At 44.3% G+C, this 27,365-nt stretch overlaps 1 protein-coding gene and 1 non-coding gene across 2 annotated transcripts in view; both read left to right on the forward strand.

The window, feature by feature from the left end:
• PRKCH (protein kinase C eta) overlaps positions 1–27,365 on the forward strand; it is a 296,395-nt gene that overhangs the window by 165,350 nt on the left and 103,680 nt on the right. Inside the window, exons 5-9 of the mRNA XM_049770537.1 lie at positions 4,875–4,963; positions 7,837–7,966; positions 12,038–12,165; positions 18,165–18,308; positions 19,136–19,309. Of these exons, the coding sequence (XP_049626494.1) occupies positions 4,875–4,963; positions 7,837–7,966; positions 12,038–12,165; positions 18,165–18,308; positions 19,136–19,309 (665 nt within the window). The remainder of the gene's footprint in view (positions 1–4,874; positions 4,964–7,836; positions 7,967–12,037; positions 12,166–18,164; positions 18,309–19,135; positions 19,310–27,365) is intronic.
• LOC126005255 (small nucleolar RNA SNORA51) lies at positions 9,029–9,157 on the forward strand. The gene has a single exon (XR_007494419.1). It is a non-coding gene; the product is annotated as a small nucleolar RNA SNORA51 (small nucleolar RNA).

Raw genomic sequence — 27,365 nt, forward strand, 5'->3', positions numbered from 1 at the left:
AATTTTTTTTAAAGACTATGTTGATTTGTGAGTCCCAAGCTTTGAAGCTCGAGGGTAAATTTTGTTGCTAAGGTCCCATGATAGTCCAGAAAAAAAGCCCAGTCTGAATGGGCTATTTTTTTCTTGACCTACATAGAAATAGAAGCAGGTTCTCAGCTTGCTTTTTTTTTTTTTTTTTTTTTGGACAAAAACATACAAGCAATAAGTGTTTAAATTTAAAATGTTCAGATACTTCAAAGCATTATTATGCACTTGAATTTTTAATAAATTAACTATTCTAAAACTTGCTACTTCTGTTCTGGCCAAAATAGAGTGAAAAATAATTTTTATTCATAATTTTTATTGTGACCAAAGTGGATTACAAAACTTTCACAGTAATATTTTAGGTACATAAAGGCATTGAACCTGGGGCATTCCCATACCAGTGTTGTCCTCCCACCAACCCTGTTTCCAGCATACGTCCCTTATCCCTCTCCTTTGCCCCTGGGGTTGCTAGTATAAGTGGTCCCCTCTGTGTCTAACTTGTAGATTGGGTATTGATTCTGTTATTATTGGCTTTGGATTTAGTGTTTAAGTCTGATTTTTTTTCCTGCTCAATGTTCATACAACTGTTTGGTCTTGGTACCATCCATTCCCTCTTCCCCCAATTTATGAGACAGAATAAGATGATTCAAGTTATATGGTTCTGTTTGAAGGGAAAGAAAACCAAACAAACAAACCAAAAGAAGCAAAAAACAAACACAAAACCCAGGAAAGGTCCATCTAGAGGGTTATAAATATTAATTTGAGAAGGAAAAAGGAAGAAAATCATCACAAAAAGATATTTAAAAAAAACAACAACAAAAAATCAAACAAGAAAGCAAAAACCAAAACCAAAACTACAATGACAAAAACAAAACAAAACAAAACATAAAGCACCACCGCAGTACAGACAACAACCAAACAATCACGAGCCCAAAATAAAAAGAAAAGAAAATGTGCTTCCCCCCCCCCTCTTTTACATAGACACAGTAAATATTGGGGGAGATTAGAAAAGGATAGAGTGAAATTTTTAAAATGTGAGTTCAAAGAAGAATTTCATTATTTGTGAAATGTAGCTAGTCTGGAATGTGTTTGGTTTGTGTGTGCGCCTTCCATGACAGCCTTGAATCCCATCACACAGTTTAATCATGTAACATATGCTGTGTCTGATTAATGAACTAGTGCTGCATAACTTAGAGTGAAGCCTGTGTGTTTTTAAGGAAATTCTGCTTTCTCTTCTGGAGGAGGTGAAGTAAGGCATTATTTCCCTTAAAAGAACAGAATAAGATGTACTCTTGAATCTAATTTTGACATTAACATACAGTGAACAAAGCTATTGAGGTCTCAGATTTTGGAGGGGGAATCAAATAATCATTTTGATTGTACTCCTTGACCTTCTGTTATTTCTTTCTGTCCCAACTGAGAACATAGTCTTACAGGCCAGAATTGTGTTAATTTTAACGTGGACCTTTTCTATCTCAGGTTGTGACCTGTAGAACTCAGTTCTGCCCCAAAGTTAGTCATACACTGATAAATTGAAAAGTCCTTGATGGCCAAGGCTACAATTACATGTAATTGTTAAAAATACATGAGTTGGGCCAGAAAGCTTATTAGGACAGTTTATTAGACAGCTTATGGAACACATGATATGCAATGAGGAGACAACATGTTGCTCTTGGAGCAACATTTGAGCAGAGTTGAGGGTAATCTTTGAGCACTTCTGGAATGGCCAAAACAAATAGATGATTGGTCCTGGAGCAGTGGTACAATGGATAGGGTGCTTGCAGGTTCAGTTTCTAACACCCCATATGGGCCGCTGAGACCTGCCAAAAGAGATCCCTGAGCAGCTAGCCAGAAGTGACCCTAAAATAATAATTCTTGAACATTTTTTTGTTATTGTTTTGGGCCACACCCAGCAGTGCTCAGGGGTAACTCCTGAGTCTGTGCTCAGAAATTGCTCCTGGCAGGCTTGGACCATATAGGATGCCAGGGATTGAACCCAGGTCCATCCAGAGTCAGCTGCATGCAAGGCAAATACTCTCTATTGTGATATCACTCTGGCCTCAATTCCTGAGCATTTATGTGACCATAAAACCAAACAAACAAACTGTGTGCCTTGCACCCTGTCCCCTGTGGTTTTTGAAGGGTGTCTCTTGTTACTTTTATTAATTTTTTTTCCTCTTTGGCCTATACTGCCAGAATATTTAATGGGCTGATTCAGTGGGTCAACTGCTGGTAAAAGAAAAAATTAAAACAAAACAAAAAAACCAGCTATCAGGGGAAATGAAATCAGTGAGTTGTTCATAACTTGCTCAGGGAAATTAAACCTAATGCTTAGCTGAAGAGTGACCTGCTATGCTAACATTAAACAGAAGAAAACAAATAAAGATCTAAACGAACAATATACTCGTCAGGGATAAGGAAGAACATTAAAGGCTGGAGTGAGACCTCAAGAAGCCCAGTATATACTAGACATACAGATGACCCATCTTTCATCCCTGGCACCACATGTTCTGCTGAAAACCACCAGGAGTGACTCTTGAGCACTGAAACAGGAATACTTGAAAACTCTGTTGCCCCAGAAAAGAAACCAAAAATTGGGAAGAATAGTACATATAATAATGGTCAGTTTTCCAAGAAGCAGTGACAGACTCTAGAATATATGTCTGATAGGGCATCAGAATATGTAAGGGAAAAATTGAGAGAACTTTCAGATGAGAAACAATGAGAGGAAAGAGGAAATGCTGACTTCTTAGTATAGTTGGAAGGCCAGAGTGATGACACAGCAGTAGGGTGTTTGCCTTGCGTGCTGCAGACCTGGGACGGGCCCAAGTTCAAATCCCGGCATCCCATATAGTTCCCCCAAACCTGATAGGTGTGATTTCTGAGTGAAGAGCCAGAGTAACCGTTGAGTGCCATTGGATGTGGCCCCTAGACAAAAAACAAACAAACAAAAAAGAAAATACAACTTATTAAAACACATGGGATATGGTGAAAAAGAAATGTTTATAGGGAAACTTAAATGAGGTTAGTTTAAAATGAGAATAATCTAAACGTTTCCATCCCAGAAAGTACAACATGGAGAGAAATTTGAGTAAGCAAATAAAGGAAGAGTTACTAGTGCATAATTTTAAAAAAAAACACTAATAAAAATATGAATCTTGCATAAGAATACTTAAAGGTGACAGTCCTGAAAGTAAGCTGAGTCAAGGTTGTTTCCTCAGGATGAGATTTTTTTTTCTCGTGTGAAGAATAGATGAGTTTTCTGGCACTTTGTAGTTCGATATCTTGAAATTTCCATCTGATGAAAGCTAGATTTGTTTTAAGATATTAGAATATTTTCTGATGTGTCATATAGCTTTACTTCTAAAGACTCCTACAACTTTAAAAATAAGAATTTCCTATATTTTCATACTGTTTCGCTGAACATGTTAATCCTTTGAAGACCAGTTGGGAACTCTACTATATTAGCTATCTCGATGAAAATGAAAAAGAAGTTATTCAGAAAGGCCTAAATATTCAAATGATTGAGTCATACTGCAAGTATCTCATGAATGCTCCTATTGTTAAGCATCATGCTGGCTGAAATTCTGAGGGCATTACAAGTCTAGTTTCTATGCAGGAGATTCGAAATCAGGGTGGCCTATCCAAGAGGTTCAGAATGGAGAAAGTATTTCCTTCCAGAGAGAAAGCATTTGCATGCAAGAGACTGTTTTCCTTGTGTTTTCAACTAAAATCCAGACTTGGTTAGGTGTTAGGCAAAGAGGAGATTCTGGAGACGAAGAAGGACTCAGAGGGTGTGTGCAGAGGGAGAAGTCTTGCTCCAGAGTGGTTGCTAGTCTCATCTACGTTGGTACTAAGAGCTCCCAAAAGAAAAATGAAAGTTGACTGGTAGGGTTGGGGAGTCTCTCTAAGGCCTAAAATCTGACTGGAGGGGCCAGAGCAGCAGTGCAAGTTGTAGGGCGTTTCCCTTGCATGTGCTAAGCTAGAACAGACAACGGTTCCATCCCCCAGCATCCCATATGGTCCCCCAAGCCGAGAGCAATTTCTAAGCACATAGCCAGGAGTGACCCTGGAGCATCATCAGGTGTGGCCCAAAAACCAAAAGAAAAACAAACAAACAAACATTGAAAGTCATGGGACAGAGGTGACTCGAATCCTACTGTGAGGAGATTTTTTTTTTTAGAGGTGGTTAAAAGCAATGATTAAAGCCAGGCAGTATGAAGTAGGGTCAGGAATTGGTTATAAATTGTTTGAAAACGAATGAAACCTGGATTAAATCCCATGTGTTTTAATAAGTTGTATTTTCTTTTTTGTTTGTTTGTTTGTTTGTTTTGGGCCACACCCAGTGGCACTCAGGAATTATTCCTGGCTCTGTGCTAAGGAATCCCTCCTGGCAGGCTCTTGGGGACCATATGGGATGCTGGGGATTAAACCTAGGCTCGTCCGGGATCGGCAGCATGATAGTAAAGAATATAGGAGGTGGAAATAGAGCAATAGTACAGTGGGTAGGGTGCTTGCTTTGCATATGGCTGACCAGGGTTCGATCCCTAGTACTCTGAGGGTGTCCTGAGCCTCCCCAGGAATAAGCCCTGGGGTATGTCCCCAAACAAAAAAGATGATCAGAAGGAGGTTCGGGAATGTAGTTCCATAGTAGAGCACTTCCTGTCCTGGGTTCATTCCCTGGCACTGCCATAAAAGGTAAAATAATTAAAGGTTGTGAACACAGGTTGCTATCACATGGACCAGACATCTAAGTCAAGTCCTGCTGTGATGTTGGCTTATTAATTCTATTGAACTAAATGCCCGGGGCACCTCTGTTCAATGTGTAATCGCTGGATTTGATTTCCTAGTGTGCACCTGTGTTGTCCATAAGCGCTGCCACCATCTGATTGTCACAGCCTGCACTTGCCAAAACAATATCAACAAAGTGGATCCGAAGGTAAGAGGACAAAGTAGACTGAGTCAATGCCTGCTTTAGCTTCATCATCTCACTCTTTCCCTTTTGTTTCTTTCTCCACTCTCTCTCCTCTGTTTTTCCCTCCCTTCCCTTCCCCCATACCTCCCACACTGTTGGAAGCTGATTGCAGGGTTAGAATTAAAATATGTCTTCCGGGCCGGAGAGATAGCATGGAGGTAAGGCGTTTGCCTCTCATGCAGGAGGTCATCGGTTCGAATCCCGGCGTCCCATATATGGTCCTCCCGTGCCTGCCAGGAGCAATTTCTGAGCCTGGAGCCAGGAATAACCCCTGAGCACTGCCGGGTGTGACCCAAAAACCACAAAAAAAAAAAAAAAAAAAAAATATGTCTTCCATGTTAGAATGCAGCCCTGGTCTTTCTTTCTTTCTTTTTTCTTTCTTTCTTTCTTTCTTTCTTTCTTTCTTTCTTTCTTTCTTTCTTTCTTTCTTTCTTTCTTTCTTTCTTTCTTTCTTTCTTTCTTTCTTTCTTTCTTTCTTTCTTTCTTTCTTTCTTTCTTTCTTTCTTTCTTTCTTTCTTTCTTTCTTTCTTTCTTCTTTCTTTCTTTCTTCTTTCTTTCTTTCTTTCTTTCTTTCTTTCTTTCTTTCTTTCTTTCTTTCTTTCTTTCTTTCTTTCTTTCTTTCTTTCTTTCTTTCTTTCTTTCTTTCTTTCTTTCTTTCTTTCTTTCTTTCTTCTTTTCTTTTTCTTTCTTTTCTTCCTTCCTTCCTTCCTTTTTCTTTCTCCTTCCTTCCTTCCTTCCTTATTCTTTCTTTCTTTCTTTCTTTCTTTCTTTCTTTCTTTCTTTCTTTCTTTCTTTCTTTCTTTCTTTCTTTCTTTCTTTCTTTCTTTCTTTCTTTCTTTCTTTCTTTCTTTCTTTCTTTCTTCCCCTCCCTCCCTCCCCTCCCTCCTTCCCTTCCTTCCTTTCTTCCCTCCCTCCCTCCTTCCTTCCTTCCTTTCTTCCTTCCTTCCTTCCTTCCTTCCTTCCTTCCTTCCTTCCTTCCTTCCTTCCTTCCTTCCTTCCTTCCTTCCTTTCTTCCTTCCTTTTTTCCTTCCTTTTCTTTCTTTTTCTTTTCTTTTCTTTCCCTGGTTCTATGCTCAGGAATTCCTCCTCATAGATTCAGAGGACCATATGGGATGCGAGGGATCAAACTCCTGCTAGCCATGTGCAAGGCAGGCACTCTATCCACTGTGTTTTGGCTCCAATTCTAGTCTTTGTATTTCTGTATTTGACCCACAATTTTTTTTCTTATACATGAGTAGTGGTTTCTGAGCTAGGGATCGAGTTCACTGGCTTGGAGAGAATTTTGGAGGAGTTGAAGGGGGTTCTGAGCTGTATCAGGTGGCCTTTATTTGAGAGGCAGAAGCTGCAAATGAATAGCTATTTCTCTGTGAGTTCAAGCAAGGCCCACTGAATCTATCTACGTTAGTTTTCATACCTGATCTATACTTTCCTCACACTGTTTTGTTAGGATTAGACTAGATAGAATTAATGTGGTACATATGTTACTCACCATCAGTTATATTTCCTACACTGACAGTTGACTCCCTTGCCTCTTAATAAAATTTAGGAAAGGGACCAGAGTAATAGTAAAGTGGATTGAGAGTATATCTTGCATGTGGCCAACCTGGGTTCAATCCCCACCATCCATATGTACCCCTAATCACTACACTAGTAGTGATCCCTGAGTGCAGAGTTAGAAAGAAGTAAGCTAGAGTATTGCTAGATATGATCTCCAACCCAATAAGTAAAAAAATAGCCCTTGTTTAAAATAATTTTTTTAGGGAGAATCTATATCAGAACATAAATGTCCTATTGCAGTTGGACCTCAATTTCACTCTCACCACTTGGAAAGCCTGGGGAGTTTCTGGGATTCTAGAGGGAGCTGTGTTCACTGCAGCGAGTTGCAAACAGATGCACTGCAGACTCTTACCTGGGGCTCAGTAACGGACATGTAACAAACAGACTTGCTAAAAGAGTTCATGGAAAGTCTGAACCACTACATTTATGAGAAAGCCCAGAAAGATTTTGAGAAAAGTAATAGTGGCTCAATTCCATGTTGTGTGTGGCTCTATTGTTGTCTCACACTGAGATGGGATGTGAACTATTGGGCAGCATCATTTTTTTCAGCTTCTCGCCATAAGACAGGTCTCGGCCTGCCAAAATGTCCTTCCATTTGAAAAAGTTACTGCCTCTGACCATGGCTGGCAACCACAGATGACAGGCAGCAGTGCCAGGTGTAAGAGGGTAAAATCAATGGTTACTGAGCTCATGGCTGATCTAATTGTTTTTTGGGGGAGAATAATGGTATAGTAGAGCTCGGGATGGCAGCCTAAGGCTGTCAGAATGCAAAGGTGAGAGCTGGCTGAATCCCAGAAGCACTTGAATGCCATTTTGAAATGTGTTTCCATGCCCTCTGGTTGCCGCTTTTTTTTTTTTTTTTCCTTTTTTTATTTTTCATAGTCTCTTTTCTGTGACTCAATTTCTAAACCAGCTGATGGTGATTGCATATGTGTAGAGTCTTTTAAAGACCTATTTAATCCTGAACTTGAAAGGCTCTGGGAAATAGACACAGGTGAGAGGAAGTTGGCCGAGAGAGAAATAGACACGAGATAAAAGGACTTTTTATGTCTGTCTATCTTCCCAAATGGCGATGGCTGCAGACTTCACATCTCCTTCCTTTCCTGCCTCTTAGAAAGCCTGGCTGGCCTGGGTAAGGCAGACCCTGTCGGAAAGCAGATTACCTGGCACAGGTGTTGCATAGCACTTGGCACTTGGTGGTTCCTGTTTAGTTTCCCAAAAAGCTGTTGGCACGGACTGTCAGCTCTTGACTTACTCTTGTTCCTCCCACTCCCCCACAGATTGCCGAGCAGAGATTTGGAATCAATATCCCACACAAGTTCAACACCCACAACTACAAAGTGCCAACGTTCTGCGATCATTGTGGCTCCCTGCTCTGGGGGATCATGCGGCAGGGACTTCAATGTAAAAGTAAGTTGCTGGGGTGCTGGGCATCCACTTTATGTGAGCCTGTATTATGAGCCCTCCGAATGCTCTAGAGTCTGGCTTTGTGAGTTGACATCTGCGTTTCATACTTAGGCGTTCCTCTTTAGGCACATAAAGTATATTGATTAACTTTTGAGTAGTAGGTCGGTTCTTAGCATTTTTCTTTCAACTTTTATCTTTTTTCCTTTAAAAAAAGGTTCATTTGCATATTTTGGTCCATGTTGCAGATTTGTTGGTTTTTGATATTACCTTTGAAACACACATTCAGTATTTAATAATAATGATATTTTGGGGAGCTGGAGGGATAGCATAGAGGTAGGGTGTTTGCCTTGCATGCAAGGATGCTGGTTTGAATCCTGGCATCCCATATGATCCGCCGAGCCTGCCAGGAGTGATTTCTGAGCGTTGATCCAGGAGGAAACCCTGAGCGCTGCTGGGTGTGATCCAAAAAACAAAAAGACAAACAAACAAAAAAAGTGATATTTTTGTCATGGAGGTTTCTAGGATTGGAACCAGGACCTTAGATATGAGCCATATATCCTACTCCAAGCTGTATCTTTTGCCCTTACATCAACTTTTTTGAAGTCAATTTTTAAAATCCAGTATTCTGGGACCGGAGAGAGAACACTGCAGTAGGGTGTTTGCCTAGCACGTGGCTGACCCAGGACGGATCTGAATTCAATTCCTGGCACCACAAAATCCCCCGAGCCTGTCAGGAGCAATTTCTGAGCACAAAGCCAGGAGTAACCCCTGAGCACTGCCATGTGTGGTCCAAAAATCAATCAATCAGTAAATAAAACAAGTGTCCTTCCTCCCCATCCCACACCGGCCTGTACTCTAGACAGGCTTTCTACTTCCCTCATTCAGTCACATTTTGTTATGACAGTACTCAGTGTAATTATTTCTGTGACTGCACTAAACAATCCCAAAAAAAGGCCAGTGTGGGTGGGGAGGAAGGACACTTGGGATATTGGTGATGGGAATGTTGCATTGGTGAAGGTTTATATATATATATATATATAAAATCAAAACGAAAAGAAAAGATAAGGCCTCCCAATGCTTACCACAGGCTGTGTTCTTTACACTGTGTAGAAAGAGGAGATACAGTAAATGCTCCCCATATATACCTCAAACCAGGTCCTTTGCCTGGTCTGTGTTGTAAATGGGGGGGGGGGCAAAAAAATAAATAAAACAAAATAAAATCCAGTATTTTGGCTACTTACCAATCTGTCACCTCTTCTGTATCTAGCAGAGGCTAATCATTTCCTGTTTTAATTAGACTTTTGAAAAGAAAAATCATGAATCTTGCTTAAAAGTGGAAGGGAGGGACCTGGTTGATAGCACACTAGGTTGGGCATTTGCCTTGCAGACGGCTGATCCAAGTTGAATCCCCAGTGTCTTATATAATTCTTTGAGCTTGCCAGAAGTAATTTCTGAGCATAAAATTGGAAGCGCCGGTGGGTGTAGCCCCCAAACCAAAAAATAAAAAAAGAAGGGATCAAGAAGTGAATCCACACAGGTCTGGGTTCTGATTTAAAATAATGGCAAGAGGAAAACAGATGTGTGTAACATCAGTAGCAAATATGGATTGAGCAGAAAACTAATTGAGGCTTCCCTGGGCCTGGCTAAAGAGATGAATCTGTGGTCTTTCACTCAGGTGGCTGTGCCCAGGGGAAGCCTGCTTTAGATTTTTGGAGGGATGCCACACCTGGTGATGGGCAAGGATTATTCCTGGCTCTGCACTCAGAAATCACTCCTGGCTTGGGGGACCATATGGGATGCTGGGGATTGAACCCAGGTCCATCCTGGGTCAGCCACATGTAAGGGAAATGCCCTACCACTGAGCTATTTCTCCAGTCCCTGTTTTAGAATTTTTATCTGGACGAAGGCTCTGGTTTCCTCTCTTATTAGGAGCTCGGTGCTGCTAGCATTGAGTCATCTTTTACTGAGAGTGAGATTCTGACACTGAGGTGTGCTATCCCCTGCAGAAACATATGTGAGTTGACATAGGCCCTTGACATATTCTGAGTCACCAAAAGAGCAGAGGAGCTGTCAGTAACACTGAGCAACTTCCAGGGATGGCCTGAAGTCATCCATCCAGTTTCTGTCAACAGAAATGGGCCAGCCACTTGCCTCTGAGAAAGAAAAGGCAAATTCTTTTTGAATCTCCCTCTAGAATTCCACTCCCTCTCTCTTCTTTCCCAGATTGTAAAACATAGCCAGCTCACATGTACATTTGTGTTTTTTTTTTGTTTGTTTGTTTTTGTTTTTTTTTGGGTCACACCCGGCAGCGATCAGGGGTTACTTACTCCTGGCTCTATGCTCAGAAATCGCTCCTGCCAGGCTCTGGGATCCATATAGGATGCTGGGATTTGAACTACTGTCCTTCTGCCTCTACCGCTTTGCTATCTCTCCGGCCCTTCATGTGTACATTTGGTTCAGACACTGCTTGTGTGATCCTGGTTATGTGCTATCACTCGATTTCCAGTGGGTTTCCAGCACAGAAGTCTCTCTGGGCTGTTGTGTGGAGGTTGTCAACATGCAGAATATGCGGTTCACTTGTGCTGTTCTTTCCCAGTGGCCTGAGCACATCCCACAGAACACACAGAACACATGGCATACAGAACTGGCTCCTCTGGGTTCTGCTTGTATTGTCACCAGATGCTTCTGAAGAGTCGCTGTAGGCTCAGTGTCTCCTCACCAGGCTTTCTGAGAGAGATGCATTTCCCATGAAGTTAATGAAACTTAAGCCTCAGGGCCTCTCCCTTGCATGAGAACCTTCTGGAACTCTGTCCTTCATTGACTATCTTCTTGTTTTAAAGAGGTTGCATTCAATTCCACGTTTTCTAACTCCGCCTTACTGGATCTCTGCATGCTTAGAAAATGGATTGGCCCAGAAACTTGTCACTTGGTCTCTACTTGGGTCCATCTCCATGACATCTCCATGTCAAGAAATGATCAGAAACACCTTTCTGCTGATAAAGTCTTAGGCCTTCGTCCTCCCAGGTCCGCTTCCTGTGCCCCAGGAGCCAAGCTTGCTCCCAACTGCCATTTACTTTGACCTTTAAAATAGCTGCTTTATTTTTTCCACCATGAAGCAGTTAGAACCGCAGTCTGCAAACACCGAGAACCACAACCCCACAGGATGCTGTGCTCAGAACTCTGAGGGCTGCCCAACCACAACAGTACTTTTAAAGAAAGAGAGAGAAAGAGAAAGAAAATGAGAACGCTTGACTTGAGGTTTTTGTCTCAGAGACACCATTTCCAGCCTGTCTCAGTCGTCATTATATGGTGGACAGACTCTGGTGCCTTTTGTCAGAGATGGAGGGAAAGTTCATAAAGCCAGTTTCCTTGCTTCCTTATTCTTTCTTCAAATGAGGGGCCGCCTATAGAAAAGGGACTGATGTTTTGGAAGGTGCTCATTGTGGGTTCTCTGGGGCTTGGCTGGTACAGGAGGAAACAGAGAGAGATGTCAGGAATCCAGCTTAGAGTTCCTGCAGGCAAAGTATATACTTATTGCTTTTGCCTTCTATTGACATACTGTCCTTGTGATGCACATTTCAGTCTCTCCACTGGGTCGCACTCTTAAATCAGCGATGACTCTCACAGGATTTCAAATGGATGTCTTCCTTTTAGTCACTGTGCAAGGAAGAGCACTTGGAAGATATTCATCCTTCAGGATACCAGAATTTCTGCTTCTGCACAAAACAAAAAGAGAGAAAATTGCCTGGGATTGTTGGGAGTACAGGTTGGATTTTCTGAGGAGGTGGCATTGTTCAGGATGTCCAGTCGCTGTCAAAATCTTTCAGATGGGGCCGGAGAGATAGCACAGTGATTGGGCATTTGCCTTGCATGCAGCTGACCCAGGACTGATGGTGATTTGAATCCCGGCATCCCATATGGTTCCCCGTGCCTCCCAGGGCCTGTTTCTGAGTGCAGAGCCAGGAGTAACCCAAAACAAACAAACAAACAAAAAATGATAAAAATAATCTTTCAGACGATTGGTGTTCTCTTTGGCAACATAAGCTCACTGGCTTCCTTCCCTCTCTCCTCCAGTTTGTAAGATGAACGTCCACATTCGCTGTCAGGCGAACGTGGCTCCGAACTGTGGAGTGAATGCTGTGGAACTGGCCAAAACCCTGGCAGGGATGGGCCTCCAACCCGGAAATATTTCTCCAACCTCGGTGAGTCCTTCAGCTTTTTTCATATTGTAATTTCGTTGTTCTGATGTGGCTAGCCCAGATGGCAAATGTGGCACAGGCAAAGTTTGAATCTCAGTAGACACAATAAACAGATTTATTGCTTTTTTCTTTTGAACTTTCTTTTCTCTTCGTGCCTTTCTCTTTTGGGATGGGGAATGGGGGTGGGGGTGGCAGTCACCCCAACAGTGCTCAGAGGGCTACTTTTGGCTCAGTGCTCAGACATCCTGGTGGTACTTGTTGGACCATGCAATGCTGGGAGACTGCAAACCAGGAGACTGCATCTTAGAGCCTACACTGCAGTTCATTGAACTATCCCTCCAGTCCAGACTCATAGCAGTTTTACTATTTATTTATTTTTATTTTGGGACATACCCAGCAGCATTCAGGGGTTTCTCCTGGTTCTGCGCTCAGAAATCACTCTTGGCATGTTCAGAGGACCATATGGGATGCCGAGAATCGAATCTGGGTCCGCCCCGGGTGGGCTGAGTGTAAGGCAAATGTTCTACTGCTGTGCTCTCTCTCCAGACCTCATTGCATTTTTAAATGATATTTTCTTTCAAAAATTGGTTGCCTTATCCACTTATATGACAAGAAAAACAATAAGTATGCAAATATGCAGCAAGAATCAGAAGTAGGGGGCTGGAGTGATAGTACAGTGGTAGGGCGTTTGCCTTGCACGCTGCCAACTGGGCCAAACCTGGGTTCAATCCTCGTCATTCCATATGGTCTCCCTGAGCCTGCGAGGAGTGATTTCTGAGCACAGAGTCAGGAGTAACCACCTGAACATCGCCGGGTTTGGCCTCAACCCCCACCCCACCCCCCAAAAAATATCAGAAGGAGGAAGGTTTTAAAAATTGATTTTTGTTCATGTGGTCTGGTGACCAGGGCTTGGGCTCAGCCCATGGTTGGGGCCCCTGGCTGTGCCCTTGACCAGGACACTGTCTCCCTGGTATCCTGTACCCAGAAAATGTTGAACTTGAGCCCCAAGGTCTTCATAATACTGAGATCCTGCAGTTCTACAGTCTTTGTTTATGAATCGTGAATTTATCTTTCAAGTTCAAGGACGGACCGAGTTCCTTCCTCTTGCATTAGGGAGAGGATGGGGCAAGGTGTTGTCCTGGGCCTGTTTTGTCCTGCAGCTCCCCTAGTGACTGCCCCTGGTGGCCATCATACAGCCACAGCCAGGGGACCCTGACCTGAGTCCTCCTGCCATCTTCCTAGCTAGTGTCTACCATTGGGCACGAAAGAGCCTCAACCTTGCCATTAATTCTGAAAGCTGTTGCTTGATGTTGGGAATCAGGGTGCTTGGGAGTGCTTCAGAAGGGAAGTACAAGTATTGTCAGTTTCTTGGTAATCTAGAGAATGTCAACACTCTTTTGTTTAGGTTTCTGTTTCTTTGTTTGTTTGTTTTGGGGTCACACCTGATGGCATTCAGAGTTTACTCCTGGCTCTGTGCTCAGAAACTACACCTGGCAGTCTTGGGGGATCATATGGGATGCTGGAAATTGAACCAGGGTCCATCCAGGGATGGCCACATGCAAGGCAAATGCCCTACCACTATGCTATCACTCCAGCTCCAGAAGGCCAACTCTGACCATACTATTTGCTCTTTATTGACAAACAGCTGCTTATTAGTAGTCAAGTATTGAAGTGATATTTCTTTCGTTTTCTGTTAAATTGGGTAGGAAGCTTCCAGGCAGTACTCCTTGGGACTCTGGGCGACACTCAGCAATGCACAGCCAACTAGACAGGACGGGTCAGTGCAGGACATCAGCGATGCTGCTCAAGATGAGAAGCACCAAGAGTTTCCAGGGCCACCACCATTGCGCTCAAGGTGTCTGTAGTGCTGAGGATGGAACTCAGGGCCTGGCACATATGTTGCATGTGTTGAGCTCTCCCTAAGCGCTCTCTGGCCCCTGACTTTGTTTCCTGATTTGGGGAAGGCATTATAGAATCCTTCAAATCTTTTGGTTGTTTTATTTGTTTCTGAGCCACACCCAGTGGTGCTTGACAGTTACTTCTGTCTCTGCAGTACTCAAGAATTACTTCTAAAAAAGAAAAATTAAAAACAAAGAATTACTTCTAGGGGCCGGTACTATAGTACAGCAGGTAGGGTGTTTACCTTGCATGCGTCTGACCTCGATTCGAACCTCGGCATCCCATATGGTCCTCTGTGCACTGCCAGGAGTGATTTCTTTTTTTTTGTTGTTTTTTGTTTTTTGTTTTTGGGCCACACCCGGCGGTGCTCAGGGGTTACTCCTGGCTGTCTGCTCAGAAATAGCTCCTGGCAGGCACGAGGACCATATGGGACACCGGGATTCCAACCAACCACCTTTGGTCCTGGATCGGCTGTTTGCAAGGCAAATGCCGCTGTGCTATCTCTCCGGGCCCAGGACCAATTTCTTAGTGCAGAGTCAGAAATAACCCCTGAGTGCTGCTGGGTGTCCCCCCCCCCAAAAAAAAATAATTACTCCTGATGGAGCTTAGGAAACCAAACGGAATCCTGGGATGCAAGGCAAGCACCCTACCACTATACTATCTTTCTGGCCCCAAGTTCTTCAATTCCGTTTTGTGGCTATATAAACTGCTAATCCAGTGCATGTGGGGATTGGGGTGTAGGAGATTTCTGCTGCATGTTCAGCTGAACCCACTAGTATCCTGTGTCTGCTTCTGATATGCACTGGGAATAAAGTAGAGCTATAGCATGGCCTATGGAAGGGCAGTGTTTCAGAAAACAAAACTACTTGTTAATTTGTTTTTGCTTTTGGGTCACACCTAATGGCACTCAGGGGTTACTCCTGGCTGTGTGCTCAGAAGTCACCCTGGCAATTTCCAGGACCATATGGAATACCGGGAATCGAACCGGGGTCCATTTCAGGTTAGCCACATGCAAGGCAAACGCCCTACCACTGTGCTATTGCCCCCAAAACTACCTGTTATTTGATAGCACAACATTAAGAAGAGACAAACTAACAAATCTAGGAAAAGGAAATAATGGATTAAAGTAATTGAAAAACTCCCTTAGAGTTTTCTAGCCAGGGAAAGTTTTTATATGGAGGAAGTAGAGTTCAAACTGGTAAAAATTTTTCTTTGTAAACATGACGATGACGACAGCCTGGAGGAGAAACTATCCGAACAGTTGAATTTTAAACTTTTTTGTTGTTATTGTTGTTATTGCTTTATAGGATTGCGTAGGTGACATTTTCATAGATTCAGGCTGTTACAGTTTTTTGGTTGCAAAGGTTGCTTAGATAAACTTGCCCAGATAAACTTTGGAGGAAGAGAGGGGTTGGGCCACCCCCTCCCCCCAGTGCTTTGGGTTTATTTGTGGCTCTGCACTCTGGAATCACTCCTGGTGGCACTCAGTAGACCTTTAAGGATGACAAGTGCCCTACTATCATTCCAATCCCAGGTTTACTCCATAAATCTTTATTTTAGTTTTTCGTCTTTGGTATGAGGCCACACCTGGTGGCGCTCAGGAGTTACTCCTGGCTCTGCACTCAGAAATTGCTCCTGACAGGCTCAGGGAACCATATGGGATGCTGGGGATTGAACCCGGGTTGGTCTCAGGTTGGCTGATGCCAGGCAAATGGCTATGTGCTGTGCTCTCACTCTAGTCTAAGGAATTTTTTCTCCATAACTCTTTTTTAAAATAATAAGACAAATAGGTCAAGAACTGGGATATCAGCTTTTTGGTATATTGTCTGGTGGTGGCTTGTGTTCTGAATAATCCCAGTTCACTTTACCGTTAGGTAGTGCCCTCGTGTTGAAGGGCTAGAACCTGTGCGGCGGGTTTGAAGATCCTGAGGAAGCTACACTTACTCCTGCTCTGTTCTGAGGAAAGTGAGACTCTTGTGCCGATGACCAAGCTTTCTTGATGGAAGGTTGTCAGGATCCATGATCTTCAACATTGGCACTTTGATTCAAGTCATTTCTTTCCTAGAAGAGTTATCTTAAGAAAAGACTGGTAGGGCCAAAGCAATACTACAGCTTGTAGGGTATTTGCCTGGGTTCAATCCCTGGCATCCCATATGGTCCCCTGAGCCTACCAGAAGGGATTCTGGAATACAGAGCCAGGAATAACCCCTGAGCATTGCTTGTTATGGCCAGAAACAAAAATGGAAAAGAAGAAAAAATAATAATAAAATGCTGCTGGGGTCAGGAGATAGCATATGCTTAGAGCATATGCTTAATTAAACCAGGTTACATTCCCAAAAGAACATGTTCCCTCGAGTATCTTCAGGTTTCTGTTGGCCCTGTACCACAGGGTCTGAGCACCTCATGTCCTCAGGGCCTTGCATTTTGGAAACCTCTGCAGTGGTCCTCAAACTATGGCCCACGGGCCACATATTATATTTGTATCTGTTTTGTTTCTTCCTTGCAAAATAAGATCTATGCAGTGTGCATAAGAATTCATTCCTAAGTTTTGTTTTTACTAGAGTCAGACCCTCCAATGGTCTGAGGGACAGTGAACTGGCCCCCTGTTGAAAAAGTTTGAGGACCCCTACTAGAGCTACACCCAGCAGTTCTCAGGAGCCTTCAGCATTGCACCTAGGGACGTGCAGGGACCATCCAATGCTGAGAATCAAGGGGCCGAAGCAGTGGTGCAGCAGTAGGTCGTTTGCCTTGCACACGGCTGACCCAGGATTGACTGTGGTTTGATCCCCTGGCATCCCATATAGTCAGTCCCTCAAGCCAGGAGCGATTTCTGAGCACATAGTCAGGAGTAACTCCTGAGCGTCACCAGGTGTGGCCTAAAAACAAAACAAAATAAGCCAATGCTGAGAATCATGCATACCATGATATATACATATACATATACATATATATGTATATATATATATCAACAGTATTCTGTACCCCAACCCCTAGAGATATTTTAAATATTTTCTTTCATACATGTGTTCATTTTTAAAATATTTTACATTAAATTTTTTTTTTTTTTTGGTTTTTGGGCCACACCCGGTAACACTCAGGGGTTATTCCTGGCTATGTGCTCAGAAGTTGCTCCTGGCTTGGGGGACCATATGGGACACCGGGGGATCGAACCGCGGTCCGTCCAAGGCTAGCGCAGGCAAGGCAGGCACCTTACCTTTAGCGCCACCGCCCGGGCCCCAAATTTTGTATTTTTATATGATTCCATATAGTCGAAACTATATTTATTTATGTCTTGGGGGTCTGTTGTGATACTCTTGAGTCAAGGTGAAAATTGCTCATCTGGGGCCGGAGAGATAACATGGACGTAAAGTGTATGCCTTACATGCAGAAGGATGGTGGTTCGAATCCCGGCATCCCATATGATCCCCTGAGCCTACCAGGAGCGATTTCTGAGGTAGAGCCAAGAGTAACCCCTGAGCGCTGCTGGGTGTGACCCAAAAACCAAAACCAAACCAAACCAAAACAAAACAAAAAAAGAAAAGAAAAGAAAATTGCTCTTCTATGAAGTAGACAGTAGGTGGCGCCCTTGGAACCTGGTCAAAGACATTCAGTATTTAGGCTAAGGTGTTTGTTTCCTTAGATTTTTCTTTTAATTATTTAATTAATTTATTTAAGTTTTGGGGCCACACCTGGTGACCTCCCAGGGGTTACTCCTCGCTCTGTGCTCAGGAGATTGCTCCTGGCACACTCGGGGGACCATGTGGGAAGCCAGGAATCGAACCGGGGTCCATCCAGGGTCAGCTACGTGCAAGGCAAATGCCTTACCTCTGTGCTATTGCTCCAGCCCCTTCCTTAGATTTTTAGCAACACAAATTGAAACTTCATGGATGTGCATGGATGTACTTTTGAAAAGAGACATTTCCCAGGTAGTAGCTACACAGATCAAGAACTGGAGTTTCACTTGTTTTGAGTGGCAGAACCTAATCAGATCTCACAGTGAGGAGGCCTGAGAGGCAGTGGGTGAGGACTGCTCCCTGGAGAAACAAACACTCAGTGTCCAGGGATACCCCTTCTGACGTCTGCATTCTCACTCTTCTTTGCAGAAGCTTGTTTCCAGATCGACGCTAAGACGGCAAGGGAAAGACAGCACCAAAGAAGGCAACGGGGTTGGTGGGAGTTCTTCCAATCGGCTTGGTATCGACAACTTTGAATTCATCCGAGTGCTGGGGAAGGGGAGCTTTGGGAAGGTAAGTCTTGATTTTCACTGTGTGGTTCTAGTAATTGTGCTGCACTGTTGGGTTTGTGCTAGCAGCCAAGTGATAAGACCAAGAGACCACCGGCAATGCAAGACACCAAGTGGGGTTTTTTTTTTTTTTTTGGTTTTTGGGTCACACCTGGCAGTGCTCAGGGGTTATTCCTGGCTCCAGGCTCAGAAATTGCTCCTGGCAGGCACAGGGGACCATATGGGGCGCCGGGATTCGAACCGATGACCTCCTGCATGAAAGGCAAACGCCTTACCTCCATGCTATCTCTCCGGCCCCCCAAGTGGGGTTTTTATATGCTTGGCTAGATAAGGGTCCAAGACTTCCACCCGGGAACAGGCTTCCAGTCAAGGACCCCCAGTCACTTTTCCACTTGGGTTAAATAGCCATCACATCCATGCTTTAGTGCTGAATGTACAGCCCCAGGAAGCAGATAAAAGGGATACATACACCATTCGATGGTCACAAGATATATAATTCAGACTATGTTATAAGGCTGATCTGTTAAAGCTTATAGGCATGGACCCGAATGTCGTGTTCTGGACGTGGGTGCCATGTTCTGGGTTTTGTGTCTCCCCTTGTCTCTAACTCTTATCTGAAGGTAAGCTCTCAAGCTAACAAGGGGATTCTACAGAAGCAGTTTAGCAAAAGCAGAAACTTTCCTGGGGAAACAGGGAACCTCAGAATCCTACAGCATGTCTGTTCACACCCTCACATTTCCCATCCCCTTTCTGTCTCCGCTTAGATGTGTGTCCACTCTCAGAACCCCAGGACTTCTCATGCCTGCGTCCCTTCTTTCTGCTCCCTTGTAGGTGATGCTTGCCAGGATAAAGGAGACGGGAGACCTCTATGCGGTGAAGGTGCTAAAGAAAGACGTGATCCTGCAGGACGACGACGTGGAGTGTACAATGACGGAGAAGAGGATCCTCTCCTTGGCCCGCAACCACCCCTTCCTCACCCAGCTCTTCTGTTGCTTCCAGACCCCTGTGAGTGTGACTGGCCTTTACTGCCTCCCTGACTTCCTCTCTTGGAGTTGAGACCCTGAGATGTTGGTTGAGGATTTACAGAGGGTCAGAGGTTTTCTGGGGAATGGGAGGGTCAGATGAAAGTTCCCTGTGACTTCTGACAACATCTGGTAGAAAGTCAAAACCACTCAACTAGCTACTTCCTTCCAAGTTGTCCTGGGCAGACCTGGATTTGATCCCTGGCATCCCATATGGTTCCCCAAGTCAGGAGCAATTTCTGAGCCCAGAGCGAGGAGTAATCCCTGAGTGTCATCGGGTGTGGCCCAAAACCAAAACCTAAACAAGCTGCCCGGGGTCTCCCACAGGGTTTTATGGATCCCAAGATGGAAAGGACTCTTTTTCTTCCTTCCTTCCTTCCTTCCTTCCTTCCTTCCTTCCTTCCTTCCTTCCTTCCTTCCTTCCTTCCTTCCTTCTCCTTCTTCCTTCTCTTCCTTCCTTCCTCCTTCTCTTCCTTCCTTCCTTCCTTTGGTTTTTGGGTCACACTCAGCAGCGCTCAGGAGTTATTCCTGGCTCTGTGCTCAGAACTCGCCCCTGGCAGGCACAGGGCACTATATGGGATGCTGGGATTTGATCTATCGTCCTTCTGCATGCAAGGCAAATGCCTTACCTCCATGCTATCTCTCTAGCCCCAGAAAGGATTTTCTTTTTTTTTTTTTTTTGGTTTTTGGGCCACACCCGGTGACGCTCAGGGGTTACTCCTGGCTATGCGCTCAGAAGTTGCTCCTGGCTTGGGGGACCATATGGGACGCCGGGGGATCGAACCGCGGTCCATCCTAGGCTAGCGCAGGCAAGGCAGGCACCTTACCTCTTGCGCCACCGCCCGGCCCCCAGATTTTCTTAATATAAATCATTTCTGGTAATATGGAGGTTATAAATGTTTAATAACAATAAATTTCCTGGGATACTTGTAAAATCTCCCATGCACCATATCTCCAAACCCAGGTGAATGAGTCTGAAGCAAGGTTGCACATGAAATAATCCAAATCAGGCTGAGGGTGAAACATGTATAGTCTAGCAATCTTCTACCTTGTATGGAGAGCAAGCTGACTGCCAGAACTGACATTTTTATTGAGTACAGAGACCACCCCTGGGTGGTTCATTAAGGACAGTGTAAGGACAGATAGTTCAGGCTATCCTGAGCCAGTCCCACCCAGGTTTACAAGTAAGACCATCTCTGTTTGGGGGTAAATCCAAGTTGTAAACAAACCTACAAAGGAGTCAGAGATGATCTTTGTTTGAACTAAAATAAGGTATAACCTAACAGATACTGATCTTAATGAATCCCACCTGACACCCCACCTCATTGTTGTTCTGGTTCTGGTCTCAAATTGGGGTGCACCTCAATTTATAAAGGCACAAAGCATTGTTCTTGGCTTCTAATATAGCCCTTAGCTTAATTCTGTGGACTAATTCTGAGACAAAAGTTTATTTACTCTAAGGTAATGTGCTACTAGGATTGCTTTTTGGCTGAAGTTGGTAGAGTATTTAACCAGGAGTGCTTTAAACAATAAAGAAAGATGAAACTGCTTCATCAGTACATACATATTTTCCCTGTCAAAAAGATTGTTGGTAGCAATATTAAAGTTGGTTTTGTTTGGGGAGAATTTCTTCCCTTTGGGGTCTCTGGATATTTGCCATTATCTGAAATTCCATATTTTATATATCAATATCCATAGTCAGAAATAGGGGAACAGAGCTTCTTTTTTTTATATTTTATTAAAACACCTTGATTACAAACATGATTGTGGTTGGGTTTTAGTCATGTAAAGAACACCCCCCATCACCAGTGCAACATTCCCAACACCAGTGTCCCGAATCTCCCTCCTCCCCACCCCACCCCTGCCTGTACTCTAGACTGGCTTGGAACAGAGCTTCTTAAACCACCTGGGGGAGGAAAATCCACCTTGATCTCAATTCCTTGCCTGCCCTCAGCTGCAAAGCTAGTTCCAAGAGTAGATGTTTAGACAGACCAATATGGTGTGCCATGATTGGCTCCTACTGACCTTAACTAACTTCTTTTTATTTATTTATTTATTTATTTATTTATTTATTTATTTATTTATTTATTTTGGTTTTTGGGCCACACCCGGCGGTGTTACTCCTGGCTTTCTACTCTGAAATAGCTCCTGGCAGGCACAGGGGACCATATGGGACGCCGGGATTCGAACCAACCACCTTTGGTCCTGGATCGGCTGCTTGCAAGGCAAACGCCACTGTGCTATCTCTCCGGGCCCCTTAACTAACTTCTTAAGGGGAGAGGACATTGTTTCTTCCTGTTTGTTGATCTGAGAACTGAGCCTCTGTCTGCTCTGAGGAGGATGGTGGTGGGAACAGAAGGGAGAATGCCACTGGAGCAGGAGAATTCGTAGGTTCTGAGTGAAAGGAATGGCTCAGCTTCGAGCAGAAGGTTAGTTGCAAGAAGTTAGGCCAAGAGAACAAGCATTGGAGAGTGAAGGAAGCACAATGAGGAGGGGAGGAAGAGGCTGCATTGTGTTGACTTCAGGTAGGAAGAACAAATGGGAGAAAGCAGCTATATATCAGGTGGCCTTTTCTTTTCTTTTTTCTTTCTTCTGGGGGGTGGGGGTGGGTTTTGGGGTCACATTCGGCGGCACTCAGGAGATACTCCTGGCAGGCTTGGGGGACCATATGGGATGTCGAGAATCAAACTCATGTCTGTCCTGGGTCGGCCGCATGCAAGGCAAATAAATGCCCTGCTGCTGTGCTATTGCTCCCAGCTTCAAGTTGCCTTTTTGAAAAACAAGTACTATAAGCATCTGACAAATATCCATATTCTTTGTCTAAAAGAGAGCTTTTGGTAGCTTTCATATAACTATGTACACACACACACACACACACATACACACACACAGCATCTGTGCCTCCATATTTATTTGCGTATGTCTTAACTTTACTGTTACTTTTTGTTACTTTCATTCTCCTGGCCCTCTGCTCTGGTCTCATGCCTCATGGTGCTTGGGGTAGGGAGGACATAATGTGGACCTGAGGATAAAACCCAGATTGGGTGCATGCAAGGCAAACTATCTCTCCAGTGCCTTCCTATTTATTTTATAGCTGTGGGGAGCCACATCTAGCAGTGCTTAGCCTCTCATAGGATTGTGCCAGTTATTACTGTGATGGTGGCAGAGGTGGTGACAGGGACAGGTGCAGCCCATGGATCAAACTCGGTACCTTCCATTGTAAGGCCCTTCTTTACATGTGCTGGAATTCTGGCTTCATTTATTTTTCCCCTAAGACATAGGTGGTACTATACTTGACCTACAATTATAACCTGGAAATTTTTTCCTATTTACACATTCTTTTTTTTTTGGTTTTTGCGTCACACCCGGCAGCGCTCAGGAATTACTCCTGGCTCTATATAGTAAAACAGATTATTGAGCTCTGGATGGTTATGGATGATGATGAGATGGATGGATGATGAGGTCTTTCTCCTCCAGCCCGGGGCCACATACCTGTAAGCCCCTCCAGCCAGCAGCTCTGAAGGTTCAGGGTAGCCACAAGAAAATCATCCACAGGCAGTCCGGTTTCAGGAGAAATCAGCTTTATTCAAGGCCCTAGCCACCACATGTGGCTCCTAAGCTTCAAAACCCTTCAAGCCATCTCCATTATTAGCCCTGCATACAAGCCTGTCTCTTCCTTGATCCTGCTTCTCGATCCATCTCTCCCGTTGCATCTCTCCCAATCTTGAATCCCCTTCCTGCCCCTGAAGCAATCCTTTGGTTACCTACCAAAGATCCCTCCCAGAAATGGGTAGGTCTTACCATCAGGTAAGGTTACACATGAAGAATGGGGAAGTGGGTAATAGCTCTACCCTGGCAGGCTCAGAAAATCATATGGGATACCAGGATTCGAACCACTGTCCTTCTGCATGCGAGGCAAATGCTCTACCTCCATGCTGTCTCTCCTGCCCCCTATTTACACATTCTTTAGTGGGGGCACCCCTGGTGTTGCTCAGGGGTTACTCTGCACTCAGGAATCACTCCTGGTGGGCTTGAAGGACCATACATATGGGATGCTGGGGATCTAACTTGGGTCGACTCTGTGCAAGGCAAGCACCCTACCCACTGTGCTATCACTCTGGCCCCAATTGTCCTAATTTTTTAATCAGTGTTACAGTGAATCCCTTGTACTTTTATCGTGACATCGTTGTGCGAAATTCCTATCACAGTGAAGTGGTATTGCTTGCTCAGTTGTGTTTGCACTTAGAAGTTTTGTTTTGCTTTTTTGTGTGTGTGTGTGGTTTTTGGGTCACACCCGGCAGTGCTCAGGGAATACTCCTGGCTCCATGCTCAGAAATTGCTCCTGGCAGGCTCGGGGGACCATATGGGATGCCGGGATTCGAACTGATGACCTTCTGCATGAAAGGCAAACGCCTTACCTCCATGCAATCTCTCCGACCCCTGCACTTAGAAATTTGACTCAGGTGGTCACCTCCCCGCACCAATAGACGCTGCTTTATTTAACATAAACAGTTTTATCTTCCAAAGTGAGTCCTACTTTACAGTTCCACTTTACAGATGAGGAAACCAATGAATAAAATTTACTCCCAGGGGCCGGAGCAATAACACAGTGGTAGTGTGTTTGCCTTGCATGCAGCCCACCTGGCATGGACCCAGGTTTGATCTCCAGCATCCCATATGATCCCCGGAGCTTGCCAGGAGCGATTTCTGAGCTCAGAACCAAGAGTAATCTCTGAGCATTGCAGTTGTGACCCCAATTACCCCCCCAAAAAAAAAACCCAAAAATAAAATTACTTGCAAGAAAGAGTTCTGGGTGCCAGGCAGTGAGTGGAACTCAGCACCCAGGCAGCTCTTAAACTGCAGCTTCTGGAGCCTGGGGCTATGTGCTCTGGGGCTCTCAGGATATTCCCAGGAGAGTAGAAGTGGAAAATTATGTTAATGAAAGCCGGGCACTAGACTAGTGGGGACACTGAAGGAAGTGAGAAAGGAAGCAAGCAGAGAAACGAGCAGTAGAAAAGTCAGTTGAAGATTGGGAAACTCTGTCCTGAGCCAGCTGTGTCAACAGTTGAATTTCCCTCCTGTCCCCCGCTGGCCCCTTTGATGATCCAATTTGCATTTCTCTGCCTGGTCCTCTGTATCAGGCCCTCTGCTTCCTTGTCTATGTGTTGGGAAGGACACTCACACAGTCTGGAGGGGATGGCTGAAGAGGTCCTATGCTGTCCACCCGATTCTGGACTGCCCCGAAGCTTTCAAGGCAGAAATCCTAGGCACTCTTTTTTTTTTTTTTTTTTTTTTTTTTGGTTTTTCGGGCCACACCCAGCCATACCGGGTTACTCCTAACTAAGCGCTCAGAAATTGCCCCTGGCTTGGGGGGGACCATAGGGGACGCCGAGGGATCGAACCGTGGTCCTTCTTCCTTGGCTACCACTCGCAAGGCAGACACCTCGCCGGCCCCTCTTTCTTTTTCTTTCTTTTTTCTTTCTTTCTTTCTTTCTTTCTTTCTTTCTTTCTTTCTTTCTTTCTTTCTTTCTTTTCTTTCTTTCTTTCTTTCTTCTTTCTTTCTTTCTTTCTTTCTTTCTTTCTTTTTTCTTTCTTTCTTTCTTTCTTTCTTTCTTCTTTCTTTCTTTCTTTCTTTCTCTCTCTCTCTCTCTCTCTTTCTTCTTCCTTCCTTCCTTCCTTCCTTCCTTCCTCCCTCCCTCCCTCCCTCCTTTCTTTTTCTTTCTTTCTTTCTTCTTTCTTTCTTTCTTTTTTCTTTCTTCTTTCTTTCTTTCTTTCTTTCTTTCTTTCTTTCTTTCTTTCTTCTTTCTTTCTTTCTTTTTTTTCTTTCTTCTTCTTTCTTTCCTTTCTTCTTTCTTCTTTTCTTCCTTCTTCCTTCCTTCCTTCCTTCCTTCCTTCTTTCCTTCTTCCTTCCTTCCTCCCTCCTCCTTCCTTCCTTCCTTCCTTCCTTCCTTCCTTCCTTCCTTCCTTCCTTCCTTCCTTCCTTCCTTCCTTCTTTCCTTTCCTCTCTTTCCCTCCCTCTCTCATTCCCTTCCCTTTCTTTTCTACACCAGGCAGCTCACAGGGATTACTCCTGCCTCTGCACTCAGAAATGGTCCCTGGCAGGCTCTGGGGGCCATATGGGACGCCAAGGGTCAAACAGAGACCTCTTCTGGGTCGACTGCATACAAGGCAAATAATCTACCGCTATGCTATCACTTCGGCCCCTCTTGGTTTTTGCTCTTCCTGGCCAAACCCTTCCCCACCACCTCCAGGTCCACACTCCTGCCCCTGCCACTTTGGCTCTACTACTCATCTCTGTGATCTGTGGCTGGGGAGCTCCTCCCTGTCGTCGACTGCTCTCTGCTTTGCCCACATGGCCCTTCACGAAACGGAGCAGTACCAGTCCATCCCTGCAGGTGGTGCTCAAGGCCCTATGTATGCTCTGAGTCTGCAGAGGTACACTGCTCCATCCTTTGGCTTGAGCCAAAGTACAGAGGATTTTCCATGACATTCCCATGATGACCTTTGAGTCTGACAATCAGTCTGCAGTTAGAGAACAGGCTCTCGTGGAATAGCTGTCATTCAGAATTTTCTAGTGAACAGTGAAGAAGTGTCTCATACTCCGCTCTCCAGGGCTTTTGCCATGAAAGAAAATGCCCATGATTTGATGGGTGCTGTCAGGTTTTACCAGCAGTAAGGTTCAGTTCACCAAGAGACTCCATCTGGGGCCAGAAAGATAGCACAGCAGTAAGGCATTTATCTTGCATGCATCTGACCCAGGATGGACCTGGTTCGATTCCTGGCATCACATGTGGTCCCCCAAGCTTGCCAGGAGTGATTTCTGAGCACAGAGCCGGGAGTAACCCCTGAGCATCACCAAGTGTGGCCCCAAAAAACAATCAATTAGTAAATAAACTTTAAAAAAGAGATGTTCAGTTAACCTGAACATATTGGAAGTCCCATAAACAGTGTAGACTTTTCCAGGGAAAAATACATAAATTATACAATTACTGAACTAATTTAGCAAACACACAGGCTCTATACAAGTGTTTGTTTAATGGTGCTGAAGCCTCTCGGCCTATAGGTACTTTCTTTTCTGGCCACAAGGTGGCAGTCTTACCACAAGGTGATTTTTCTACTCTAGACAGAAACTAGGAACTGACTTTGGGATTTAAAATTCTTGTCCTGCAGTAGCTATCTCCAAAACAAAGGATAAAGGGAAATAAGGAAATGTCCCTTGCGTTGGTCAGCAGAAATGTTGAGAGCCACTTGGGAAAAATCAAATGAGCTTTTCTCATGCCACGAGATGTTTCCTTGAAGATTACCCTATTCATCCCTTGGGCTTTCAAAATCCCAGATCCCATCATATGCTTGGCAGTAGTTTGCTTGTGCATCTGTCTATCTTCAGAATTCCTTAGGGGCTTCCCTGTTAGCGGTTGCACAGCCACCTGTCAGGAGGATTATTACGTATCACAAGGTTTCAGTGACTTGGATTGGCAGCCTCCCCAACTCATAGATGAAAAGCTTCTTGGTGGAGCCTCAAAGAACATGTGGAAAGGAACTTGGAGATGTAGCAGCGACCAGCCACCCCTCAGCTCTTTACAAAGCATCATTGCAGTTAGCGGCCTTGTGGGAAAGGCTACCGGAGTCACTTCTTGAGAATCCTGGGAAGAAAGGCATGAATTATGGTTAAAAGCAGGGTCTGGAGTCTGGGCTTTGTGCTCTGACCCCATCAACCCACATGAAGAAGCCTTCTTTAACTCTTTGAGATTTGCAGACAAGACCTTGTGGGACAGTTACCTTGCATGCAGCTGGCCCGGGTTTGATCCCGAGCATTGCTAGTGCAGACCAATATTAGAATAAAGATGCCAAACTTTTTTCATGTTATCTTTATCATAGGGAAATATTGGGAACAACCTCAGCCATGGGAATTTACTTACATACCATAGCATTTGGTGAAGGTTTTTAGCCCAGTAAAGTGGATTTTGAAGTTCTCGAAAGGCACTGTCCAAAGGTCTCTTATTACCAAGGTAGTTTACACAGTAGCCCTGTAACAGGTA

The sequence above is a fragment of the Suncus etruscus genome, chromosome 3, assembly GCF_024139225.1.
Source record: "Suncus etruscus isolate mSunEtr1 chromosome 3, mSunEtr1.pri.cur, whole genome shotgun sequence".
NCBI classification, from domain to species: domain Eukaryota; kingdom Metazoa; phylum Chordata; class Mammalia; order Eulipotyphla; family Soricidae; genus Suncus; species Suncus etruscus.